Raw genomic sequence first — 24,248 nt, 5'->3', positions numbered from 1 at the left:
CTACTTTTACTGTAATTTTACAGAGGGAATAGAAATACAATAGATCCCAAAAACATGAGTTTTAGTAGGAGGGCTTAACAGTCAACCATTTTTTCACTGAGAAATAATACATAATGCTATTTGATCAAATTTCTTAAGACACATCATTAGCCAAATAATGTTTCAGCTTGTTGCTAGTCTGATGACCAGACAGTGGTGATAGTTCTTTCAAGTCGGTTTCATATGAAGAACATTTCCATATGTTCTCAGGTTTTGGCAGCACACACTGTAGGCTGCTTAATATGCTTTGAACTGAACCCAGCCTCCCCTCAACAGTGCTAACGGTTTAACACCGGGCCTGTGGGCCACATGCCGAATGCTTCCAGACAAACTCAACCCTTCTGGCTTCATTGTTGATCCTGATGAACAACTGGGGCTCACAGTTTGATCACTGCAGTTTATTCATTACAGCAAATTACAAACAAAAATCCAAATTGGCCTCTTCTGAAATGTTTGTGAAGCTCTTCTACATTTATACAGTGTATTTTGTGTTTGTGTGGGCAGGAGTTCTTCTGCACACCAATGACTATTTTTAATGGTCATAGTGCTGCAAGATTTGTGATTCCCTAAATAACTATTTTAAGGATCACAAAAGCTCTACAAGTTCATTGAACTAAAAAATCCTGAAAAGTCTTTCAGGACAAAAGCAATCATCACTGGCGTCAGGCTTCCCAATGCAAGTTGTACATCTTTTAATGATCATGTGACAGGGATGTTATGTTACACAAACAGGAAATGAACATGCTTTGATGTTCTCAATAGAAGTATTCCAGTGCTGTGTAGGTGGTTATGAAACCGTAACCAGAGTCACGACAGGTCGGTAGAGAATAGCGTGACGGCAAAAGAAAAAAAAATTTAAACCTGACATTCATGTTGGGAGATGTGAGCTCTGTTACAAAACCAATTGAGCTGCTTACCCAGAAAGCATTTAAAGGCGTTATAGATGCGCTCTCTATGCAAACACTGTTATTATGAATAATTTAAAATCTTTCTTAGATGCTGTTTTAGCTGAATTTTAGGGCAGCATTGTATGTTTTCATTACCAGATAAGGCAATCCCAGAATTCACAAGAAATGAGCTCTGTGAAAAATTTAAAGAAAGGCGGATCAGTCAAGAGATACCGAAAAGTATTTATAAAATTACTTTTTTTGTGTGTGCTATGTATGTTATGGGTTTTAAAGTAACATGTTATTAGTTTTGCAACATGCTAACACCAAACTGTGTGTTGTTTGCACACTATTTGTGGAGTTTCTGCCAGTGTAGAGTATCCAGAATGAGTCCTTTTATGAAGTTTCATTCGGATACTATGTAGGCATTAGATAGCTAGGTGGGACACTTTCCTCTAAAAGATGATTTTCAGAAGACTGTAAAGAAGCTAAACTTTAAAATGAGGGCAGTTGTGCATTAACAGTGTTTATTGCTGCTTCAGAAAACATTAGAATCTCTGGCTACAGATTTAAATGGTCAGCATGTCTTTAAGTAAGATATCAGAGAGTGTTTCAGATCGGTTTTAATCCAACGTCTCGTCTTTTAGTCTGTCTTGCAGATGGCATATGCTAGCGATTTTATGGCTACCAACTTTCTGTGAAGTGGATTTCTCCTTGAAAATTGTGGATAAATTCACACATATGCCTCCGTGCCATTGTTTCAAATGGATCCCATACATGGAATTGTGAACGCTCACAGGATTTGAGAGTGAAAAGGCTGGTTGGGACAACAGTCTTCTAACTCACTTCTCAGCTGTGTTAGGTGCACCAGAGGTTTAGAGAATTCATAAATATCTTATGATGGTGATGTAACCCTTGCAATGGATTCCAAGTCAAGTCCCTGAGCTCAGTTAGCGTGAGTGCTACTGTGTGTTAAAAGCCTTTGAAGTTGAACTAGCTGGGGTCAAAACAAAGGAGATTGAATCCAAAAGTGCCAATTCACGCAGTTATGCAAGTACACGCCATTGGCTCTTCCTTTTCACAGTTCTGAATAATCCAGCAGTCCTTAGTGCAGTCGGTTTATGAGCCTATATAGTGAAGAAGCACGTGGTTGACACTTTGGAAATGGAAAAGGATTTCTGCTATATTGGTAAAATTCTTAGTAAAACACACTTTTACCCTCTCCATTCTTTCAATGAACAGTGTTCAATAAATACACAATTCACTCATGTTTTAGAGCCATATGTTGCTCGCCAAAGAAAATAGCACAGTAGAAGGTTTAGTCAATATACTGTGCAGTATAATTGTTTATTGATTTGGATGCCTTGATTTTCATATTTTATAACTCAGTGCACTTTTTCTCTTTTCTCCGTCTGTGCAGGTAACCGGTAGGATGGTAGCAGGGGAAGTGAGTGGGCACAGCTTCCTGGTGGCATGCTGGCAGCCCATTCTAATCTTGATGCTGGGCACAGTGCTGTCTGGCTCTGCCACGGGCTGCCCATCACGCTGCGAGTGCAATGCTCAGGAGCGCTCGGTCTTATGCCACCGCAAGAAACTGATGTCCGTTCCAGAGGGGATCCCGTCGGAAACACGACTCCTGGACCTCAGCAAGAATCGAATCAAAACCATCAACCCAGATGAGTTCTCTGCCTTTCCGCACTTGGAAGAGCTGGAGCTCAATGAAAACACCATCTCGGCCATTGAGCCCGGCGCCTTTAACAACCTGTATGGCCTGCAGAGTCTGGGACTGCGCAGTAACAAGCTGAAGCTCATTCAGTTGGGAGTGTTCACAGGCCTCAGTAACCTAACAAAGCTGGACATCAGTGAAAATAAGATCGTAATTCTGCTGGACTACATGTTCCAGGACCTCTACAACCTGCGCTCTCTGGAGGTTGGGGATAATGACCTTGTCTTCATATCCCACCGGGCGTTTCATGGTCTCAGCAGCTTGGAGCAGCTTACGCTAGAAAAGTGCAACCTGACCTCTGTCCCGACAGAGGCCTTCACACATCTGCACAGCTTGGTTACACTGCGCTTGCGAAACCTCAACATCAACAGCATCAGAGATTACAGCTTCAAGCGGCTCTACCGTCTCAAAGTCCTGGAAATTGCCAACTGGCCCTACTTGGATACCATGACCACCAACTGCTTGTACGGATTGAATCTTACCTCCCTAACGATCACTAATGCAAACTTGACGTCGATTCCATATTTGGCTTTGCGACACCTGGTTTATCTTCGTTTCCTCAACATGTCCTACAATCCCATCCAGATGATCGAGGGCAACCGGCTCCATGACCTGCTCAGACTGCAGGAGTTCCACCTGGTGGGCGGTCGACTGACAATGATCGAGCCCTACTCCTTCAGAGGACTTAACTACCTGAAAATCCTCAATGTCTCCAGCAATGCCCTTACCACCCTGGAGGAGGCTGTGTTTCATTCAGTGGGGAACCTAGAGACCCTCGCATTGTATGACAATCCGCTGGCTTGTGACTGCCGTTTGCTTTGGGTTTTCCGACGCCGCTGGAGGCTCAACTTCAACCGCCAGCAACCGACTTGCTCCTCACCCGAGTTCGTTCAAGGAAAAGAGTTCAAGGACTTTCCTGACGTGCTTCAGCCCAATTACTTCACGTGTCGCAAGTCTAGGATCCGAGACCGGAAGCCACAGCAAAAGTTTGTTGACGAAGGCACCACCATCCACTTCGTGTGTCAAGCAGACGGAGACCCAACGCCCGTCATCATGTGGCTTTCCCCACAAAAACAGTTCATCACCATGAAAACGATAGGACGGCTCACTGTTTTCCCAGATGGCACCCTGGAGGTGCGCTACGCACAGATTCAGGACAATGGGACGTATGTGTGCATTGCTAGCAACGCCGGTGGAAACGACACAGCTTTGGCCCACCTGCACGTCCACAGTTACTCGCCAGACTGGCCCAACCAACCGAACAAAACCTTGGCGTTTATCTCTAACCAACCCAACGACAACGGAGCCAATGGAACAAGAGCAACTGTCCCGTTCCCGTTTGATATAAAGACTCTAATCATCGCCACCACTATGGGCTTCATCTCCTTCTTGGGTGTGGTTCTGTTCTGCCTGGTTCTGCTCTTTCTTTGGAGCAGAGGCAAAGGAAACAGCAAACACAACATTGAGATAGAGTACGTCCCGCGCAAATCGGACGCTGGAATGAGCAGCAGCGGCAACGCCGATGCCCCTCGAAAATTTAACATGAAAATGATATAATCCAACCAGGGAGCTCAAGAGACCCTTTCAAAAACTCATAAAGACAAAAACAAGAGATTCCCTGCCTGAACAACCTCTGGCTCTGACGAGCTCCCCATAGAGGAGGGGTGTTTTTCCCCCTTACTAAAGATGGATGTGCGTCACAGGGGTTGGTGCTTTTGTTCAATATTGAACATGAGAGGGGGAAAATGTCCTCATGCGCAGTCCTCTGTGATGCCGCTTAAACTCAGCCTACGGGGACCAATACCTTTGAGAGAGGATTTTGTTTTAAAACACTTAAGTTCCTGTGGATTTTTATGGGCAAAAAAAAAGAAAAAGAAAAACCCCAACCTCCAAAATGTTTTGTGTCGACCTTCAGAATGCAAAGGCAGAGCATCCTTCTCCCTTCTGTACTGCTGCCTGCATCCTCTTTGTTTATTTGTTTAACCCATTCATTTCTTGTTTTCTACTAAAAATTAATAGTTTTATGAAAGAATAACAGTAGATAAATCAGGGGTGAAAAGCACATTTAACAAACCTAACAGCTGAATTTGCCCAAATTCGCCAGAAATGTCTTCTACATTGTGTCTAACAACAGAATGTAGAGTATAATAGATTCCATTTCATTCCTGCTATAGAGAAATGTGTGTATAGTGCAACTTTCACCGCACATTCCTTTCTTTGTATCTGCACTCTGCTGTCTGGTTCTCATTTTGCTTTCGGATCTGTATTTTAAATGCATTTGTTAGATAAGCCGAGGGAGTTTTACGACTCAAGCATCTGGATAAACAAGTACAGGTTGTTTATTGTTGGATTTAATGGCTAGGCAAGTGAAATCAGCAGTAATTATGTAACTTTGGTTGTGTGTTTTGCTTTAATTTTATATAGAGATGATCATTGTAGCCTGCAGTGAGCATTTCTGTTGTGCCTGGTCAGGTTTAAACCCATTTAATGGCACTGCAGCAGCATCACATTTTTATATAACAAACTCATTCAAAGTTTTATTTGCCCGAAAAGCTAAACCGAGACTGTACAGCTCTATCTCAGAGTGTGCACTGTATGTGCGAGAGAAAGCAAGTTCATAACAGAATTAATCATTTCATCAAAAGGTGAGAGTGTTAATATGCTCGACAGCACTCAATCACCTTTACCTGCTGCCGAGTCTCACACCTGTCTCTTGCTCTCAGATCTGTCTCTTGAGTCTTACACCTGTCTTTTGGTCTCACACCTGTCTAATGGTCTTAGACTAAGACCTGTCTTACCGGCTGCAGATCTATTTTTCTTTACATTATATGAAGCTTTGGTGCCCAAAGAAACCGTTTCGAAGTTATCCAGCAAGTCTAAGGACTCAGATGGTGTTGGTTTGTTACAATGACAGATATCCATACTAAGAATTATTGCGTTATTTAGCATATGTTTCCACAGGCGGAAATGGCGCCACGTTAATCACGGCAGGCAACGTTTGTGAATAAAGAAGTGGGAGCAAATTGAAAGTAGGCTGTTTGTGCTGACAGGAAAGCTCAATGGTGCAGTGCTAGATAGAGGCTAGTTAAAAATGGATTGGTTAGTGAGTATGAAGCAGGTTTTTGGGCTGAAATGCAATGGTTTAATGAATTCGCTACACAGTCCAGCTGTGTTTTACGTGTGTGTTTAATCTGGGCCAAGCAGGGCAGGTGATTTCCATGGAAGGACACTGAGCTGTGTTTATGCGCTGGATTTTGCTCCGGTGTAGATGGGTTTCGCCTCGCTAAGTGGTTGATGGAGATGGAGAAGCTGCACAGATGGTTTAACCCTTACTGATCCACTTTAGAGTTAATCTGACACTTGCACATACACACACACACACCTGAATCTTTCTCTGATCCTCTGCCTCTGTGGTCTACCTACTGTTTTCATCCTATTACGTCGAATAAATCTTTATATGACCTCTGCCCTCTCCAACATTCAGCCCAGAATGATAATGTGCATTAATGTGGTCCATAATATTCTTTTATACTAAAGAAAAAAGACCTAAAAAGGTGAAAAAATCTAGTATAAAAAATGTTTAAATTGTTCTGTGCAATAAAAGTAATATGCATTTTGTTTTCTTTTTTTTAATTAACACAATTTTATTGATGTTGAATTGTTGAAAATATGGTATGTTGTATTAAACAATCTATGGAGATTTTTTTACCAAAAATGTGCCTTGTTTATTTTGTTCTGCAGAAGAATCTTCAGCATATGCCCAACGTTATATTTAGGATCTGAACAAGAAAATGTATAAGAACTAATTAGAACATCTTATTTTCTCTGCATAAAAGTATGTTTGCACATAGTCTTTTTGTTGCAGCAAATCACTGTATAAGTCATTGGGTGCTTCTTATCAAAATAGAACAACATCTTAGTTTTTATAGCAAATGCATCTCATTAGTGATCAGATTTTCACTATGTCCGGTTGTGAAGCTCCCATTAACGCTCATCCAGTGCCTATTAGTGTCCAACAGTATAGCAACCTCATGACCTTCTCCGATAAAATCACTGTATGTGTGAACAGGGCTTAAGAAAATCACTAAAGATGTTATTAGAAGCTTAATGGTGAAAAGAATCTAACAGTTTAACTGGTTTTAACCGTGGTCATTATCTGGTCTTAACTGGTTTAGGTTGATCAGCTAGAGTACCGGCTGGTTGGACTACCAAGGTCAACCTGGTTTAAGCTGGTAGATGACCACATTCCTGCAGGATTATTCAGGGAACGCAAAGAAAACTGTGGTACACGGTCCAGGTGTCGCTGAAAATATATTATGCATTCTGTAGAGGTTTTCTGGAAGACTTTACAGAGCTTTGAGAGTATGAAAAATAAATGGACCTCCTCGTAGTACTGGGGGAAAAAAGCTGTAATCACTTGTCGAAAGAGACAGACAGTGAAAATGATGGTTTTCTTTTGAGATGCGGAATCCGGAAAACTCCCAGAATGAGGCACTCGGACTAATTTATCTAATGAATAGAAAATAACTGTTTTGGGTTTATTGGATGCTGACTGATGCATATAAACACAGACATCTTACATTCCCTCTCTCAATGTTGTTTTCATTTCTGATTTCCTCTCACAGGCGCGTTTCACGATTTCACTATGGAACCGAAGATTACGGTGTAATTATCCATTTGAAGGGTGCTCATTTCTCTCAAAGACACTGGAATAGAGCACTTTAAAAACTTAAAAGCTTTTATTTTATCGTCATCATGCATTTCAACAGGATTTAAAGATGGCCCCTTGACAGGGATGATATTTCCTATCTTTTTGGTTTGCTCTAAAAGTCTCAGCTAAATTAGAAACGCATGCAGTTCCTTCTGTCAGTAACATATTCTCTCCTGCTTATTCTCACTGATTTTTAAATATATCACAGACAATAACACAGCATGAATTGAACACCCACCTCCTGTCAATACAGAGAACTCAGAATCAAAGCCTCACCTAAATATATATTTTTAGAAATGAATCATTGCAGATCACAGCAAATGTCACATAAAAACACAACCATCCAATTTACATTCTTTGTTCATTTCCTAGAAGTATGCTGTATTTGTGTGTGTAGGTAAATAAGAGAAGGTACTGCCATCTTGCTCCAACAAAAGTGACTTGAAAGCACCAATACTTCATACTGCAGAGATTGTACAAGTAGCATGCTATTGCTAACATTAGCCAGCATGCTATCCTTTGTCCTCATGAATGCATTTAAAGGGGCATCCTTTCCAAACCACAATGAATTTCATCTTTTAATTCTCTTTTGTAATCATTTGGGTGTAGCGGAGAGTATGCGAGTGCAATTTGAATATATTAATTATCTCCAAAGTTCTTGTACCTGAGGCTAGCGTGCAGCATAATTACTGACCGTGTGTAGCGCTACCTGCACTGTAAGCTACACGCTCAGCACTTTAAAATGTCAAACATGCTGGAGGAGATGTGTGAACAATGTTTAACAGCCCTCTGGTCAGTGACACACGCATGTTAATTATGTTAATGTTATGTTAATTTGTGACTAGAAGATGAATGAACGGGTGTAAAGAGGCCAGATCTAATGGAGGAGAGAGGGAGGGGTAAAATTAGTGCCAGTGTGTGTATATTAAACCAGGGTTGGTGTTTTAAACATTTATAGAATTACACATCTATCACCTTTAAAGCCAACTATACACTTCAGGTCCAACCACAACCTGGCAGCAATGTGAGAAACTTTGACATTCTAGACATGTTTGTGAGTATTAGCACATGCTAATTCATTTTCTTATGTACTTTTGAGATAGTTTAAAGAGTATAACTCCATTGAACTAAGGTACATCTCTCTTGATAAGAAGATTTCTATTCTCATTCAACTTAAAGTGTTCAGGGTTTGCCACGATTCTGATGTCTGTCGGATCGCTATTATTATACCGTTGAGCTCTAAAGAGGATTCATGTTCATGATTCATGTTCATGTTCCTTTGGCCCGACCTACTCTCTTTGTATGACATCATAGAGATTAACATGCAGGAAGAGAAAGAACTTTTGAACTTTGAACTTTAAAAATTTTTTTTATATAATTTACTTATTTATTTATTTTTATTGTGTAGTGTTATGAATGCTTTGGCAATGTAAAGATTTCTTTCGCCATGCCAATAAAGCTATTTGAATCTTGAATCTTGAAAGAAACCCTCCTGAGAACAGAAAAGCTAACAGCACAGCAGCCATTTTAAAGGGTGTATTAAAGGAGACAATTTTACTTAATAATAAAAGAGGGTCCGTTTAAAATATTCATTTAATTAAATTGTGTATATTTATATGATCTATTTAAATCTCTAGTAAAATGTATTTAAGTAATATATCTTTTTGTGTAATGTATATATATAAAACAGAATTAAAAATTGTATTTACATACATTTTTTTATTTAGTTACTTAAATGTCCTATATATATTTTTTATATGTTTTAATGTAAATATATTTATATAGGCTACATCTATATTTATATTTTATAAATATATATTTATTTACATTGGAAAATACACAAAAAATATATAGGACATATATGTAGCATATATATGAATATATTTTTATTTCAGAAAATATCCATTTAAAAATGACATTTTACATTTACACAAAATTAATCTTAAAGCCATGCTGTTTACATATATTTAGCATAATATTATCATATTTTATATATATTTTGGCCAGAATAAAACCCTACTTAATTTAATTTATATTATTTATTTACATATGACAAGCATGTTCGTTATTTTCTATCATTCATTGGTCTTTGAAAAAGTTGTTAGATTAGCTTTTTATAATTGCCCAGGATTTTTTTTTTTCTGAGGTTGTGTGAGAAAAACACAGACCTGGCAGATTCAGACATGATTAAAATCACAAAGCACGACTCTGAACCACAAACATGAAAACAAACTTGAAAACGGGTTTAAAAGTGAAAACGATACTGTTATAGTGTAGTCTCAGTGTAAACTACAAAAAGAGTGAATTTGTGAAAACAAAGACATGTATTACGTGTTAATTTTCGCGAATCCGTGTGAACGGGGATCATTTTGTCAACATCGTCATCTGGGGAGAGCGAGGTATATTGTCACACTTTTCACACTGTCTAACATGAAAGAAGGAAGTCTTGGGCACATATGTTGTAGTCATAACATCTTCATATCTTATCTCATTATAGAGTTGTATACTGTAGAATAGAGAGTGTGCACTTGAGACAATTTGCCCCATCGGCGGGTAAGTTGTCACACTAGATTATCTAAAAATATGAACACAACGACTTAATTGTGAATATTTATTTATTTATTTTTTATTTGTGATTTTATTTCAAACCAGAACTGGAAATATAAACTTTTGTGCCTGGAAAATCTGGAAAAACAATTATTTAATCCAAACAATGCACATTTCAATCAAAACACATTAAGTTGCAAGACCACTTAGCTTTAAACTCAAACGTTGTCTGGCTTGCACATAGATCCATGATAACTGAATGGAATGCTGCAGATAACTCGCTTAACTTAACAACCTCTGAACAAAACAGATGCCCTGTATCTGACTAATCAGACTCATCTCCAGAGTCACAATTCTGGCACACATAAATTGCCTGGCCGGAGGTGCAAGCATCATGGGCCCAATTGTTGCATATGACATATTTTACCCAGGTCTCCTTTGGACGACTGTTTGAAAATGGCTCTGCACAGACGAGGCAGAACCACTCTTCATCATCTGATAATGACTCTTGTATGATTTTTCTTCTTTTGGCTGCCTTGTTCTTTGTAGGTCCAGATTTTGACTCCCCCCTCTTGCTTCCCTTTCTTTTGGAACAGCTTTTTGCGAGATTGAGCCTTATTCTTTTCTATTTCTAGTTGCAGCTTCACTGGCGTGCCAGAAAGAATTGCTGATTTGCGTCGTTTTCTTCCTTTGCTGGCTGGTTTTCGGGGGCCAGCTTTTGGATATGGCTGGATGACCTCTGGAGTAGGTAGCCCGCTGTCAGCAATAGCACTCCTGGGTAAGGGTGAGCTGGTGATAGCAGAAGCATAACTGGGCCTGCTAGGCAGAGCGGAGTTGGTGCTGGGGCCTGGCAGAGCAGAGTTGGTGCTGGGGCTTGGCAGAGCATAGTTGGTGCTGGGTCCTGGCAGGGCAGAGTTGGTACTGGGTCCTGGCAGAGCATAGTTGGTGCTGGGGCTTGGCAGAGCATAGTTGGTGCTGGGTCCTGGCAGGGCAGAGTTGGTGCTGGGTCCTGGCAGGGCAGAGTTGGTGCTGGGTCCTGGCAGGGCAGAGTTGGTGCTGGAGCCTGGCAGAGCATAGTTGGTGCTGGGTCCTGGCAGGGCAGAGTTGGTGCTGGGTCCTGGCAGGGCAGAGTTGGTGCTGGAGCCTGGCAGAGCATAGTTGGTGCTGGGTCCTGGCAGAGCAGGGTTGGTGCTGGGGCCTGGCAGGGCAGGGTTGGTGCTGGGGCCTGGCAGAGCAGAGTTGGTGCTGGAGCCTGGCAGACCAGAGTTGGTGCTGGGGCCTGGCAGGGCAGGGTTGGTGCTGGGGCATGGCAGAGCAGAGTTGGTGCTGCTGGCAGGGCAGGGTTGGTGCTGGGGCCTAGCAGGGCAGGGTTGGTGCTGGGGCCTGGCAGAGCAGAGTTAGTGCTGGGGCCAAGCAGGGCAGGGTTGGTGCTGGGGCCTGGCAGAGCAGAGTTAGTGCTGGGGCCTAGCAGGGCAGGGTTGGTGCTGGGGCCTGGCAGACCAGAGTTGGTGCTGGGGCCTGGCAGACCAGAGTTGGTGCTGGGGCCTGGCAGAGCAGAGTTGGTGCTGGGGCCTGGCAGAGCAGAGTTGGTGCTGGGGCCTGGCAGACCAGAGTTGGTGCTGGGGCCTGGCAGAGCAGAGTTGGTGCTGGGGCCTGGCAGACCAGAGTTGGTGCTGGGGCCTGGCAGGGCAGAGTTGGTGCTGGGGCCTGGCAGAGCAGAGTTGGTGCTGGGGCCTGGCAGAGCAGAGTTGGTGCTGGGGCCTGGCAGGGCAGGGTTGGTGCTGGGGCCTGGCAGAGCAGAGTTAGTGCTGGGGCCTAGCAGTGCAGGGTTGGTGCTGGGGCCTGGCAGAGCAGAGTTAGTGCTGGGGCCTGGCAGAGCAGAGTTGGTGCTGGGGCCTGGCAGAGCAGAGTTAGTGCTGGGGCCTGGCAGGGCAGGGTTGGTGCTGGGGCCTAGCAGGGCAGGGTTGGTGCTGGGGCCTGGCAGAGCAGAGTTAGTGCTGGGGCCTAGCAGGGCAGGGTTGGTGCTGGGGCCTGGCAGAGCAGAGTTGGTGCTGGGGCCTGGCAGAGCAGAGTTGGTGCTGGGGCCTGGCAGAGCAGAGTTGGTGCTGGGGCCTGGCAGAGCAGAGTTGGTGCTGGGGCCTGGCAGAGCAGAGTTAGTGCTGGGGCCTGGCAGAGCAGAGTTAGTGCTGGGGCCTAGCAGGGCAGGGTTGGTGCTGGGGCCTGGCAGAGCAGAGTTGGTGCTGGGGCCTGGCAGAGCAGAGTTGGTGCTGGGGCCTGGCAGAGCAGAGTTGGTGCTGGGGCCTGGCAGAGCAGAGTTAGTGCTGGGGCCTAGCAGGGCAGGGTTGGTGCTGGGGCCTGGCAGAGCAGAGTTGGTGCTGGGGCCTGGCAGGGCAGGGTCCTGAATGGGGCGATCTGTGACGTAGGATGGTGCAAACTCGGTTTCCAGAAATATATCTCTGTTGTAAGGTTGAACACCAGCCACCCTAAAGCCAGCCTGTATGTTTAAGGGGGTTGCAGCCAGGGGATAGGCAATTGCCACAATCCCAGGAATGTCATAAATTGACATTGTCTTCCCGGGGTTGTTCCTCATCCAGGCATCACATGAGCTGTTGATGTGCCTCTTTAGTGGTCCGTAGACAGACCTGTCTAATGGTTGGAGCCGATGTGAGCAGTGGGGTGGGAATGACAACATTATTATGCCATTTTCTTTGCCATAATTGAGTCCATTAATGGACAGATGAGACTCGTGGTTGTCCAAAAGGAGTAAACAGGGCTTCTCCTTTGAGCACTTTGTATGTTCACTGAAATGTTTCAGGAAGTCAACAAAGTGCGTGTCTTTCATCCATCCAGAGGAATTTGCCCCTCCTTTGCTGCCAGGTGGCCCGTTGATCAGGAAATGATCGCGGAAGTTGACACGGGGGGAAATAAAGTATGGAGGTATACTATTCCCTGTGGCTGAGACGGTCAGTGACCCTACTTGTCAGTGACCCTACTTGTTTGAATCCACATCTGGCCACCACTTTCTCTGGTTTATGTACAGTGGTGACGCCAGTTTCATCAACATTTCAGATGTCTCCTGGTCCAAACTCATATTTGGTTAACACATTCTCTAAGTTGTCAAAGAAGGCATTAACATTCTCTCTGTTGAAGCTACTTGCCCTGGCAAAGCTAGTAGCCTCTGGCTTTCTCAGTGACAGCGTTGTATGCCGCTTTAAGAAGCCTGTAAACCACTCTTTGCTGGCCTTTTCTTTTTCTGCCCACAAAGGCGCAAACTTCAGTTGGTGTGCCACAGCAAACTGGTAGGCAAGCTTTCTGACCTCACTTGGCAACAGACCAAAATAAATGTCAGCTGACCTAATAATATACTCAGCAAGTTGCTTTTCCAAATCAGGTGAAAAAATCTTCCGTGGCTTTGTATAACCAACCATTGTTGTTGGCATGGCTGTCTGACTTTCAATTTCTTCTCTGGTTATCTTTTGACAATACCGAGTCAGGGTACGGTAATTTATGTCAAAATCCTTCGCTGTACTTCTGATTGATTTGTTCTGCAACTTTACCTGCCTGACTGCCTTTAACATTATGTCAGGTGGTGTACTACCATGCTTTGTCTTTCGTTGGTAATGTCGAACCATCTTCCTTCCTCCCTTCCTTCCTTCCTTTCTTCCTTAATTCCTGCCTTTCCTTACTTCCTTCCTTCCTTCAAAAACCTTATTGCAATTACAAATAAATTAGCCTACAATATCACATTTTTTTGAGCATGTTCTATATGTTTATTTGTACTGGGGCAGGTTGTCACACGTGACGACTTGCCCCAAACTGACATGTGTGTTAATGTTGGCTAAATCTCAAGGTTAGCTCAACATACCACTTTAGCTAAAGTATCAAAAGACTCGTTACTGTCTCCTCTATTTTTTGCAAAATAATTATTTTTAACATTCCTACCTAACAATGTTGTATTGCATAAAATGTAAGTGCAAATTTTTTACTTTTTAAGCAGAAAAATAAGAAAATTGTGCTAACCTCAGATTAGAGTGATCTTGACCACATGTGAACAGGAAGTTGACTATAGAAGAAGAAGTCACACAAAGTGGTTATTTGATTTTTGAGATAGAGCCTCTAGTGTTGGAGTTATGAACAGTGTGACAACTTACCCGTGTGACAACTTACCCCGCTCTCCCCCTATGCGAAAAACGCAGAAGAAATGCTTTTCAGTTTTTAGTACATCGATGTCCTGTAAACGTACTCTTTACTGAAAGACAAATTAAAGTGTTAATATTTGACAAAACATTAGCCACATTTCCATTAAAGGTGCTCTATGTAACTTTTCTACTAAAATGAATCCTTTTTTTATTGCCTGTGTGTGAAGGGGTTGTAATCACACATTGAAATGATCCACTTGTCGAGTTTTGCTATTACCTCTGAAGGCCAGTATTCCTATTTCTATGTGAAGTCTCCGGGTCGGATTTACCGCGAAATCCAACGGATGTGACGTGCATGCGCGCTCCCGAGCCTCTCTCCTTATATACAGTCTATTGTAGACGGTCAGGGAGTTACGTCCGGTTAAAGGCGCACGTTTTTCGGCTTATATCTCAGTCAATCTTTGATCAATATTCCCAAGACTTTAATCGTTCGTAGTGCTGGACGGGGCCTTTCGAACGAGCCCACCCCCGAGGTCCATCTCGCCCGGCTCCCCGAGTTATAGCCGTTCGAAATCGGGGGTCCCAGTGAACGGCGATCCGGTAGGGGGCATCCCCGAGGCCCGCCACTCTAGCGTTCGGGCAAGGGTTCCCCTGGGACCTCCTCCCCCGAATTTGAGCTTCTGGGTCTTTGCGTTCCAGAGATACGAGCGATTTTCTTCTGAGATCGCGACGTCACCGGCGCCCGCAATTTTGCAGCGCGCCTGATGGTTTTCTGCTAATATCTCCGCGAAAACACCACCAAAAACTATGGAACTTATATGGTTCTTTTCAGCTCGACTAGATGGTCCCAACGAGCTCGGTGCTCGCCGAATCCGTCTAGTATTCGCCGAGATATTTGCATAATAGACGGTATTGTCTATGAGTTCGAGCACGAGCGCTCTTGTAAAATTTGGTTACAATCTGAAACATCACCACTAGAAGCCGCTAAAAGTTACATAGAGCACCTTTAACCTTCAAATTGCGCAAATTGGGAATTGAAAATACGCTCAATGGAAACACGTCAATTTCTCAAAAACTCCCATATATCGCTCGTTTTACGCTCGCATGAGGTGGTTTTTCTGGCAATTCGAAAACGGAATATTTCGCAAAACCTCAATGGAAACTGTTTTTTTTTTTCGCATTTACAGGTCACCGGCTGGCGTATGTAAAAGTCGATCATTTTTTAAAAGATGACATAGGCCAGTAGTATGTTTGGACAGAAGACGAGACAGAGTTCTTTATTAAAATCATAATAAACAAAAGTATTACGGGAATAGGCCTACTGGATTCTAAACAACAAAGAAATGCCACAATTTATCAAGTCCTTGAAGCAGATATAAGGGAGAAACGGAAAAAATTACGTTTTAGTCACATAACATCGGTTAACGGAAACGCCGTCAATTCGCAATAGCTTTTATCGACATTTCCAAAATATCGCAAACCTTTTGCGCAAATCTGTAATGGAAACGTGGCTACTGATTGCATTGTTCACTAACAACATCTGAAGCAAAATCATCTGTGCTCATAGTCCAGATGTCAATGTTTAATGCTGTCAGAGACAGAGGCGAACACCTGTGCAGATGATGAAACCCTGCCATGCTCACACGCTTCATGTGCTTTGAGGAAGCCTGCGGAGAGCTAAGAGGCTTCACCTGCTTTCTTTTTGATGGCCTTTTCCTGCAGGTCAAAGTCTTTGTTTTAAACGGCAGTGAATTGTCGGTCACAGTAATGTGTCTGAATCACATTCAGAGCGGACACCTGCTCTCGGAGGAATCCCGCTCACCTGGACTGTCTGTGCCACATTTAAAGGTTCGTCCAAAAAACAAAACGGCTGATGTTTCATATTTGGCTGAAATTTTCTCTTTTTTTGGCTAGTTTTACATGCAGTCCGTTTATGGTTATCGATTACTGCAGGTCATTTTATGGTAAAACCTCTAACACCTGTTATCCGCTGTCATCTAAGTAGTGCAAAAATGCCTCATGGATTGCCTTTCAAAAACAGGAACCAGATTATGATTATCCTCATAAAGTGCTCTATCAATACTGTCAAATTGTCTTTGTGCCGTGACAAAAAGCATTTTCACGGATCAGTTCAGCTGTAAGGGACAAACGTGGCATTTGAAATCACATTAGTTTCGTGCTGTTTATTGTTTGGCAATATTTGCTGGCTGTGAGCTTCAGGCCAGAGCTGACGGTCGGACTCGTGGAGTTTACTGGGTTTTTAAACAGCATTTCACAACAGATGCATGGCTGATGCTCGGAGGACTATAGGAAATTCATCCCTTATCCCATAATTTTGTTTAAAAATAATCAACATTCATTAGCCTCTGTTCCAGTCATGTGGAAAGACATGACTTTTTTGGACAATGTTTACCTTAGAAAGATGCCTAAAGCGCTGCGAAATTTAATATTTTCATTAAAACTATTAAAATAAATGGCTGCTTTTAAAACCTAGTGAGCTGCCTTACTACCTAGTACAGACATAGTCAGATGTGTGTGTGTGTGTGTGTGTGTGTGTGTGTGTGTGTGTGTGTGTGTGTGTGTGTGTGTGTGTGTGTGTGTGTGTGTTGTACACACACATCTGATTATGTCGGTAGGCAATAAGGCAGCTCACTAGGTTTTCATATATATATATATATATATATATATATATATATTGTGTGTGTATTCAAGGGGCAAGAAAATTAATTTACAATCTTAAAGTATTTTGGACAATATAAAATTATTTACATTTATGTTAAGTAAATATATGAAGAAAAAGTAACAAAAAAATTTAATTGTTTTATGTTTTTGAGATAATATACATACATTTATAAATACATTTGAAATATATTTGTTCATATTTAATATACATAAATATTTTAAAGTGTATTATATATATGTCACAGTCACCAGCTAATTTCCACCTCCTCACTACATTTCCCATCATCCCCTCCGGCTCACACCTGCACTCACTCCACCATTACATCATCACTCACATGTTCACCTGTTATGACCTTGTCTTCATTGTTCATCTGTGTATTTAAGTTCCTCTCTGTTCATCTGTGTATTTAAGTTCCTCTCTGTTCTGTCTTCATTGTTTGTGTCAAGTGCACACTGTTTGTGCGTTGCTAGATGTTTGCTTGTTCTGTTCATGTTTCTTTTGATCTAGTTTGTGAGTATTAGAGATAGTTTAAATAAAAGCTGCTACAATCCTGCATCCTTCCCTGCTTCAACCTGCATCGTGACTATATATATATATATATAATTAGCAAATATATTTAAAATGTAGTTATAAGTGTATTTACATTGTCAGAAAATAGTTACTACTTTATTTATTTCATAGACTAAATAAAATTATATTAAGATTGAAAATTAATTTTCTTGGCCCTTGACATTTTGTACTATATTGTGTATATTACATTTGCAATATACATCTTTAAAAAAAAAAAGTTATATATATGGGGGCAACTATATTAACTATATCTTAAAGGGAAACATATTTATACATATTAAAGCAATCTACTTTTGGGAACAGACGTAATGTCTGGAGTGTGCTTTAAAATGTTGCCTACATAGGCAGCTCACTAGTTTTTGGAACAGGGCTCAAGTTTTTATTCTCTTTTTGGCCAAGATTCCCCTGCAGTGGCCTAGAAAACTTCATATGAATATTTTCTATATATCTGTCATTCATCAGATCCGCTGATGCCCGGGAAATACTCTATGACACACGCTGAGATAAGCATGTATGGTTCTCGAGTGCATCAGTCTCAAATCTCAGCACAACTCTGGCCTCTCTATGGCGCTGCCGGGCCGGTGGCTGTTCCCTCAGATAAACCAGAATATTTAAAGAGTATCTATCAGATACATACTGTTCCTAATCCCACAGGATCGTCGCTGTGGCCCTCGTGGGCTTGCTCTGTGATGGCAGCTCCCATGTACTCGGCATTAATGCATTTTTTTGTTTGTACACACAGCATTATGTTGCCGAGGCCTGTGTCGGAATACATCAGGTTCAGTTTAAGTGCATGCTTCATCTGTTTGTGTAACTTTAGACTGCTAGATTAATGCACGCTAAACCCTGAATGCTCTCAGGCTAGCGGAGGGTTCGCTCCGAGACGCATTACGTTCTTATCCCTAATGCTCCCGTACAGAACTATTATTCAGGATTTGGAGCAGAATTGTCATGGATACAGAGATTATACGTGCACTTAATACAGTTTTACCTCAACCGGAGAAAGTGGCAGAGCTTCAGTTCAACATGTAATCAGAATATCCTTTATTCAGAGCTGGAGATTTGCATAGCTTTTCCTCACATTTTCTTTTTATTCGTAGATGCTCGTCTGGAGTAACTTTTACATATGAACTACGATCCGTTTACTTGTGTTATCAGCAGCACAGAGTTCAGTCTTTGTGCTGTATTGCAGTAGTTTATATGCTTTTTATCATTAGGCCATGATGATTTTGTGTGCCTTCTAAGGCATCCTAAACATCATAAGTGACTTGAAACGCATGCAGGAATACAAACCAGACGACTGACAAAATGTCCTGTCCAGTCAGGACAAAAACTCAGACTCAGAGGGTTTTTTCGCTTGTCGCTTTATCGATTGTTCCTCGTTACAACACATTTAAACACCTGTCACCCTTAAACATTTTAATTTAATGTCTTTTAATTTACACATTTATTGTATATAATTTCAGTTTAATTATTTTTTTAAAGCATTTTTGCATTTACCCCCCAAAAAAATGTATGTTTGGAAATTAAGTAGGCCTACATTTATGTATATATATACACTCACCTAAAGGATTATTAGGAACACCTGTTCAATTTCTCATTAATGCAATTATCTAATCAACCAATCACATGGCAATGTAATGCTTTAATGCATGCTTCAATGCATTTAGGGGTGTGGTCCTGGTCAAGACAATCTCCTGAACTCCAAACTGAATGTCAGAAAGGTGATTTAAGCAATTTTGAGCATGGCATGGTTGTTGGTGCCAGACGGGCCGGTCTGAGTATTTCACAATCTGCTCAGTTACTGGGATTTTCACGCACAACCATTTCTAGGGTTTACAAAGAATGGTGTGAAAAGGGAAAAACATCCAGTATGCGGCAGTCCTGTGGGCGAAAATGCCTTGTCGATGCTAGAGGTCAGAGGAGAATGGGCCGACTGATTCAAGCTGATAGAAGAGCAACTTTGACTGAAATAACCACTCGTTACAACCGAGGTACGCAGCAAAGCATTTGTGAAGCCACAACACGCACAACCTTGAGGCGGATGGGCTACAACAGCAGAAGACCCCACCGGGTACCCCTCATCTCCACTACAAATAGGAAAAAGAGGCTACAATTTGCAAGAGCTCACCAAAATTGACAGTTGAAGACTGGAAAAATGTTGCCTGGTCTGATGAGTCTCGATTTCTGTTGAGACATTCAGATGGTAGAGTCAGAATTTGGCGTAAACAGAATGAGAACATGGATCCATCATGCCTTACCACTGTGCAGGCTGGTGGTGGTGGTGTAATGGTGTGGGGGATGTTTTCTTGGCACACTTTAGGCCCCTTAGTGCCAATTGGGCATCGTTTAAATGCCACGGCCTACCTGAGCATTGTTTCTGACCATGTCCATCCCTTTATGGCCACCATGTACCCATCCTCTGATGTTTACTTCCAGCAGGATAATGCACCATGTCACAAAGCTCGAATCATTTCAAATTGGTTTCTTGAACATGACAAGGAGTTCACTGTACTAAAATGGCCCCCATAGTCACCAGATCTCAACCCAATAGAGCATCTTTGGGATGTGGTGGAACGGGAGCTTCGTGCCCTGGATGTGCATCCCACAAATCTCCATCAACTGCAAGATGCTATCCTATCAATATGGGCCCACATGTCTAAAGAATGCTTTCAGCACCTTGTTGAATCAATGTCACGTAGAACTAAGGCAGTTCTGAAGGCAAAAGCGGGTCAAACACAGTATTAGTATGGTGTTCCTAATAATCCTTTAGGTAAGTGTAGATATATATACAACTTTTTTAACAGTCATATTACATTTAGGGCTGTCAAATCGATTAATCGCATCTAACAAAATTGTTTTGTTTATATAATGTGTGTGTGTATATATAAGTCTATATATATATATATATATATATATATATATATATATACACAAAAACTTATGTTAGATGCTATTAATCCCGGTTAATCGATTTGTCAGCACTAATAATATATTATATTATATTATATTATATTACACTATACTTATATTTTCTGGATCTCAGTATTTATATATTTTAAAAGAAATCTGTAGTAGAGGCAAAGGCTGCCCTTCAAATTAGGGATATCGTGGGACAGGTACAGCATGGAAGAGGGGGTTTTGGGCTCAGTTTAGCTCCTCCTAAATGGCACAAGGCAGGCCCAGCTCAAAGGAGGAAGCTGGTAGTCAACGAGGTGCGACAGCAGGAGGAGAGGATGAGGTGTATAAAGGCCATTTCACAGGCCAAGCAGGGAGAGTGGATGAGATGGGAGAGTGTGGAACAACGTAAGATGGGCTGGCAAGACCTTTGGTCAATGGAAGAGAGTAGGATCAGGTTCCTTATTAGGTCAACATATGATGTTCTCCCATCACCGCAGAACCTAAACCTCTGGGTAGGAGAGGATCCCTCTTGTCCTTTGTGTTCATCACCTGCCACATTAAGGCACATTTTGACAGGATGTAAGGTGGCTCTTAGCCAAGGTCGGTTTACTTGGCGCCATGACCAAGTACTGCGATGTTTGGCTTTAGCATTAGAAGGCAAGCGTAACATGACCAATAAGTTGCCACCTGTTCTAGCAAAACATTACACGCAGAAGACAATATTCCTCCGCCCAGGCGAGCAACCACCAAGAAAAGGTGTTAACACCAATTCTCGCCCAGGACAACTGGAAGCTGCTAGGGACTGGAAGATGCTGGCTGATCTTGACCAACGGCTTATTTTTCCACCTGAGATTGCCACCACTAACCTACGACCAGATATTGTTTTGTGGTCTGGATCAGCACGCATTGTTCAACTGATAGAGTTAACAGTGCCATGGGAGGATGCGGTAGATGAGGCATATGAGAGGAAGAAACTGCGGTATGCTCATCTGGCCACTGAAGCAGAACAGCGAGGATGGAGAGTCCAGGTTTATCCAGTGGAAGTGGGTTGTCAAGGTTTTGTGGCACACTCTACAACCCGGTTCCTCAGAGACGTCGGATTCAGCGGCCAAGAGTTGCGTCGCACAGTAAAGAACTTATCTGAAGCAGCAGAAAGGAGCAGCAACTGGCTGTGGTTGAGACGGAAAGATTCTAGCTGGCTGTGTACAGGCCGCCACGCTACGGTTTCGTAGAGTTCTTGAAAACTTGAAGAGTCTGTTGGTTTGTTTGTATACGTTCCTGTGGATATTGCGTGAATGACGGGTGGTTGGGTAGATATTGTGTTTTGCGGTAGGTGGTATGCCATACGGAACCGTTGTCCACTGAAACTGCATATTAACGCACCAGTGGGGCTCGACAGCCTTAGTCAACGGGTTGGCGCGTATGGTTGGGTCGCGGAGAGATTGTGATATTGTGGTTAGGTCTCAGCAGCAGGAGGAATGTAGAGGTCAGTAAGCTGGGCTGAGTTGAGTGGGGGACGGAGGGGGGTGACTCTGGGACGCCAGAGTCACTGTCGAGCCCTCTTGAGGTGTCGTGGGCTAGTCGACGAAACACTGAGGACGGAAGGTGCCCACTTGAAGACCCTAGAGATGTCCCCTACTCGGTTCAATCCAGACGGTTGTCGTGCTGGTCCTGTAGTTGCAGCCGTCGCGTGCGCTAACGCGCCAAGTACACTGCAGCCGTTAACGCCGGACAGAAGGGGAGTCACACCACCTTATGGAAAGAAGCGTAAATGGATGGAGAAGCATAGTTTACTGTAAAGCTACGTCTTAGTTTTGCTTATCTTGGCGAAAGCCGGGTACAAATCAGCATGAAGTTTTAACATCTACTCTCGTGTAATGGAAATCAATCAAATTAACTTTTTAACCTTTTAAAACTTTCTTCCAATGCTGTATGGCAAAATAAAAAAACATCACTTTTGCTTAGAAAAATAAGTTTTATCAGTTAGGGGGGAAATCTTTTCTACATAGGGAATAATTAATCACGATTATATGATTCATAAAACTTTTATTGGACTAATGAAATTCCTCTGATGTGTGACTGCTGGATTTCGTTGAAATGAAATTCAGTGAATTCCTCTTCATTTCATTCATATCCTAATTCAACTTCCTGTGGGGCGTTGCCTATTCAAATCAAATTCACATCCGAGCATTGTAAGGGAGCCAGTTATTAAATTCAGAATTTTACACAACCCTGCTGTTCAATTCCATCTTCTGTCTCGAATCCCTCTACGGAGCCGGATTTGTGAGTATTTGCAAAGTGTGTTTGGGCTTCAGAAGCCAGACATCAATAACTGCTCTAATCTACAGCCTGATTCAAATTTAGATTGTCCTGTTCTTTTAAAGTGCTTTAGTCGCAGCGTCTGAGTAATACTTGTGCTCAGATGTGTTTTCTGCTCTCTGGGGTGTGTTTCAGATTGTTCTTCAGATGCTCATTAGATTAAATGAGTATTTGTTCACTCAGACAGAGCACTGCTGTGACATGTGCAGGCGCTAGCAAAAAAAAAGTGTCATGGGGAACATTGATGCTCGAGGATATGTTTGGCTTAGTTATTACTCCATTAGTGGACATTTGCGTCTCCAAACCAACTTATCGTACAAATACCCCGGGGTTTATTGTCTTGAGCAGTGCCGCTATAGTGATTGGCCACCAATTGGTAAAGTTCATTGTCCCTTGAGGCGTTTCAACCTACAACCTTTTTTTAGCTGAGATCTTTAAAAGAATATTCTGGGTTTGAGTTAAATTGACTGCATTTGTGGCATAATGTTGATTACCACAAGAAAATAATTTCCACTTGTCCCTCCTTATCTTTAAAAAAGCAGAAATCTGGCTTTCAGGAAGGCACTTAAAATGGAAGCCAATTAAAATGCTAACTGTTTCAATAGTATAGCCACAAGATTCGAGCAATTTGCATGTTAACAGGATTTTAGAGTGAAAAAAATCGGGCCAAGTTATATCCGATGTTAACGTTGTGTAACGGTGGCAGCCGCCCTAATACAAATAAATGTCTTTAACGAAAAGTTCGGGCGCCAGACAGGATTAAACCTGTCAAACAATTAACTTAACCCAGGATAGCAGAAAAGGTAACCACCTGTTACACAACAAATTATAATAATAATCCCAGAAAAAAGGTCAGTTCGCAAGGGATATTTATTTTTCCACACATGTTCATAATCATAAATCACACAAAAAACCGAAATGGACCCAAAAAAAAAGAAGAAAGGGAAAAAAAAACAATAAGAAGTGAAATTCACACTAGCGGTCTCTGGCCGTTGAGATCCGTGCCGGGAACCGACCGCGTCACGCTATCCACGTTTGCAGATTCGTGTCCACATTCATTCAAAAAACGAAATGTCCATAAGGAAAAAAAAGAGAGAGGAAAAAGAAAACATTGGATAAACATCTCATTAAATTCGTGGTAAATTACCAACATTAAATCAACAGTACAATAATTTTAAATAGGCACACAGAATGTGTGAATATGAAAGCTATGCGAGTGGGTGCGTGCATGGATAGAAGTGCGTGTAATGGCGGCGCAGAGGTACTGACCAAGTTTGCAGATTTTGAAGGCACCAATGAGTATCGCGGGTCATCAGACACCAAGATAGGTGGACAAGCAGCTTTCCGCGTTGCCCTCAGAACAGCTCACGACGGTCGGTCTGGAAGCGCACTGCTTCAGTCACGCACCAGACATTTTACGTTTCACATGAAACAGCTGATTGACACGCACGCCGTCTTTCCACCAAACCATCACTCATACTGGCAAACCTCATGTGCAAACAAACGGATGACGCTCCAGATTCAGGTACTACACACTCCTTTTAAATACAACTTCCTTCCGTTGTTAATTGACACGCTCCACCCAAAATCACGCTAAAATGAAAGTGAAAGTAAACAATGTTGTGAGACAGATTCTCTTATTTGCCACACTCTCCCCCCCTAGAAGAAAACAACCTATGGTTGTTTAGAAGGGAGAAAACGCAGATTAAAATCCTAGAAAATCTTC

The 24,248-nt window shown here is 42.3% G+C and overlaps 1 protein-coding gene across 2 annotated transcripts in view; it reads left to right on the top strand.

Annotated features, from left to right (window-relative positions):
* lingo1a (leucine rich repeat and Ig domain containing 1a) overlaps positions 1-5,939 on the top strand; it is an 80,105-nt gene extending 74,166 nt beyond the window's left edge. For both annotated transcript variants that reach the window (XM_056239207.1, XM_056239208.1), the window contains one exon: positions 2,347-5,939. In XM_056239207.1, coding sequence (XP_056095182.1) covers positions 2,359-4,209 — 1,851 coding nt within the window. In that variant the 5' untranslated portion in view covers positions 2,347-2,358 and the 3' untranslated portion in view covers positions 4,210-5,939. The remainder of the gene's footprint in view (positions 1-2,346) is intronic.
* Positions 5,940-24,248: the final 18,309 nt, after the last annotated feature.

The sequence above is a fragment of the Rhinichthys klamathensis genome, unplaced genomic scaffold (genome assembly GCF_029890125.1).
Source record: "Rhinichthys klamathensis goyatoka isolate OS25496 unplaced genomic scaffold, OSU_Roscu_1.1 h1tg000557l_1, whole genome shotgun sequence".
NCBI classification, from domain to species: domain Eukaryota; kingdom Metazoa; phylum Chordata; class Actinopteri; order Cypriniformes; family Leuciscidae; genus Rhinichthys; species Rhinichthys klamathensis.
This window is presented reverse-complemented; position numbering and strand designations above follow the sequence as displayed.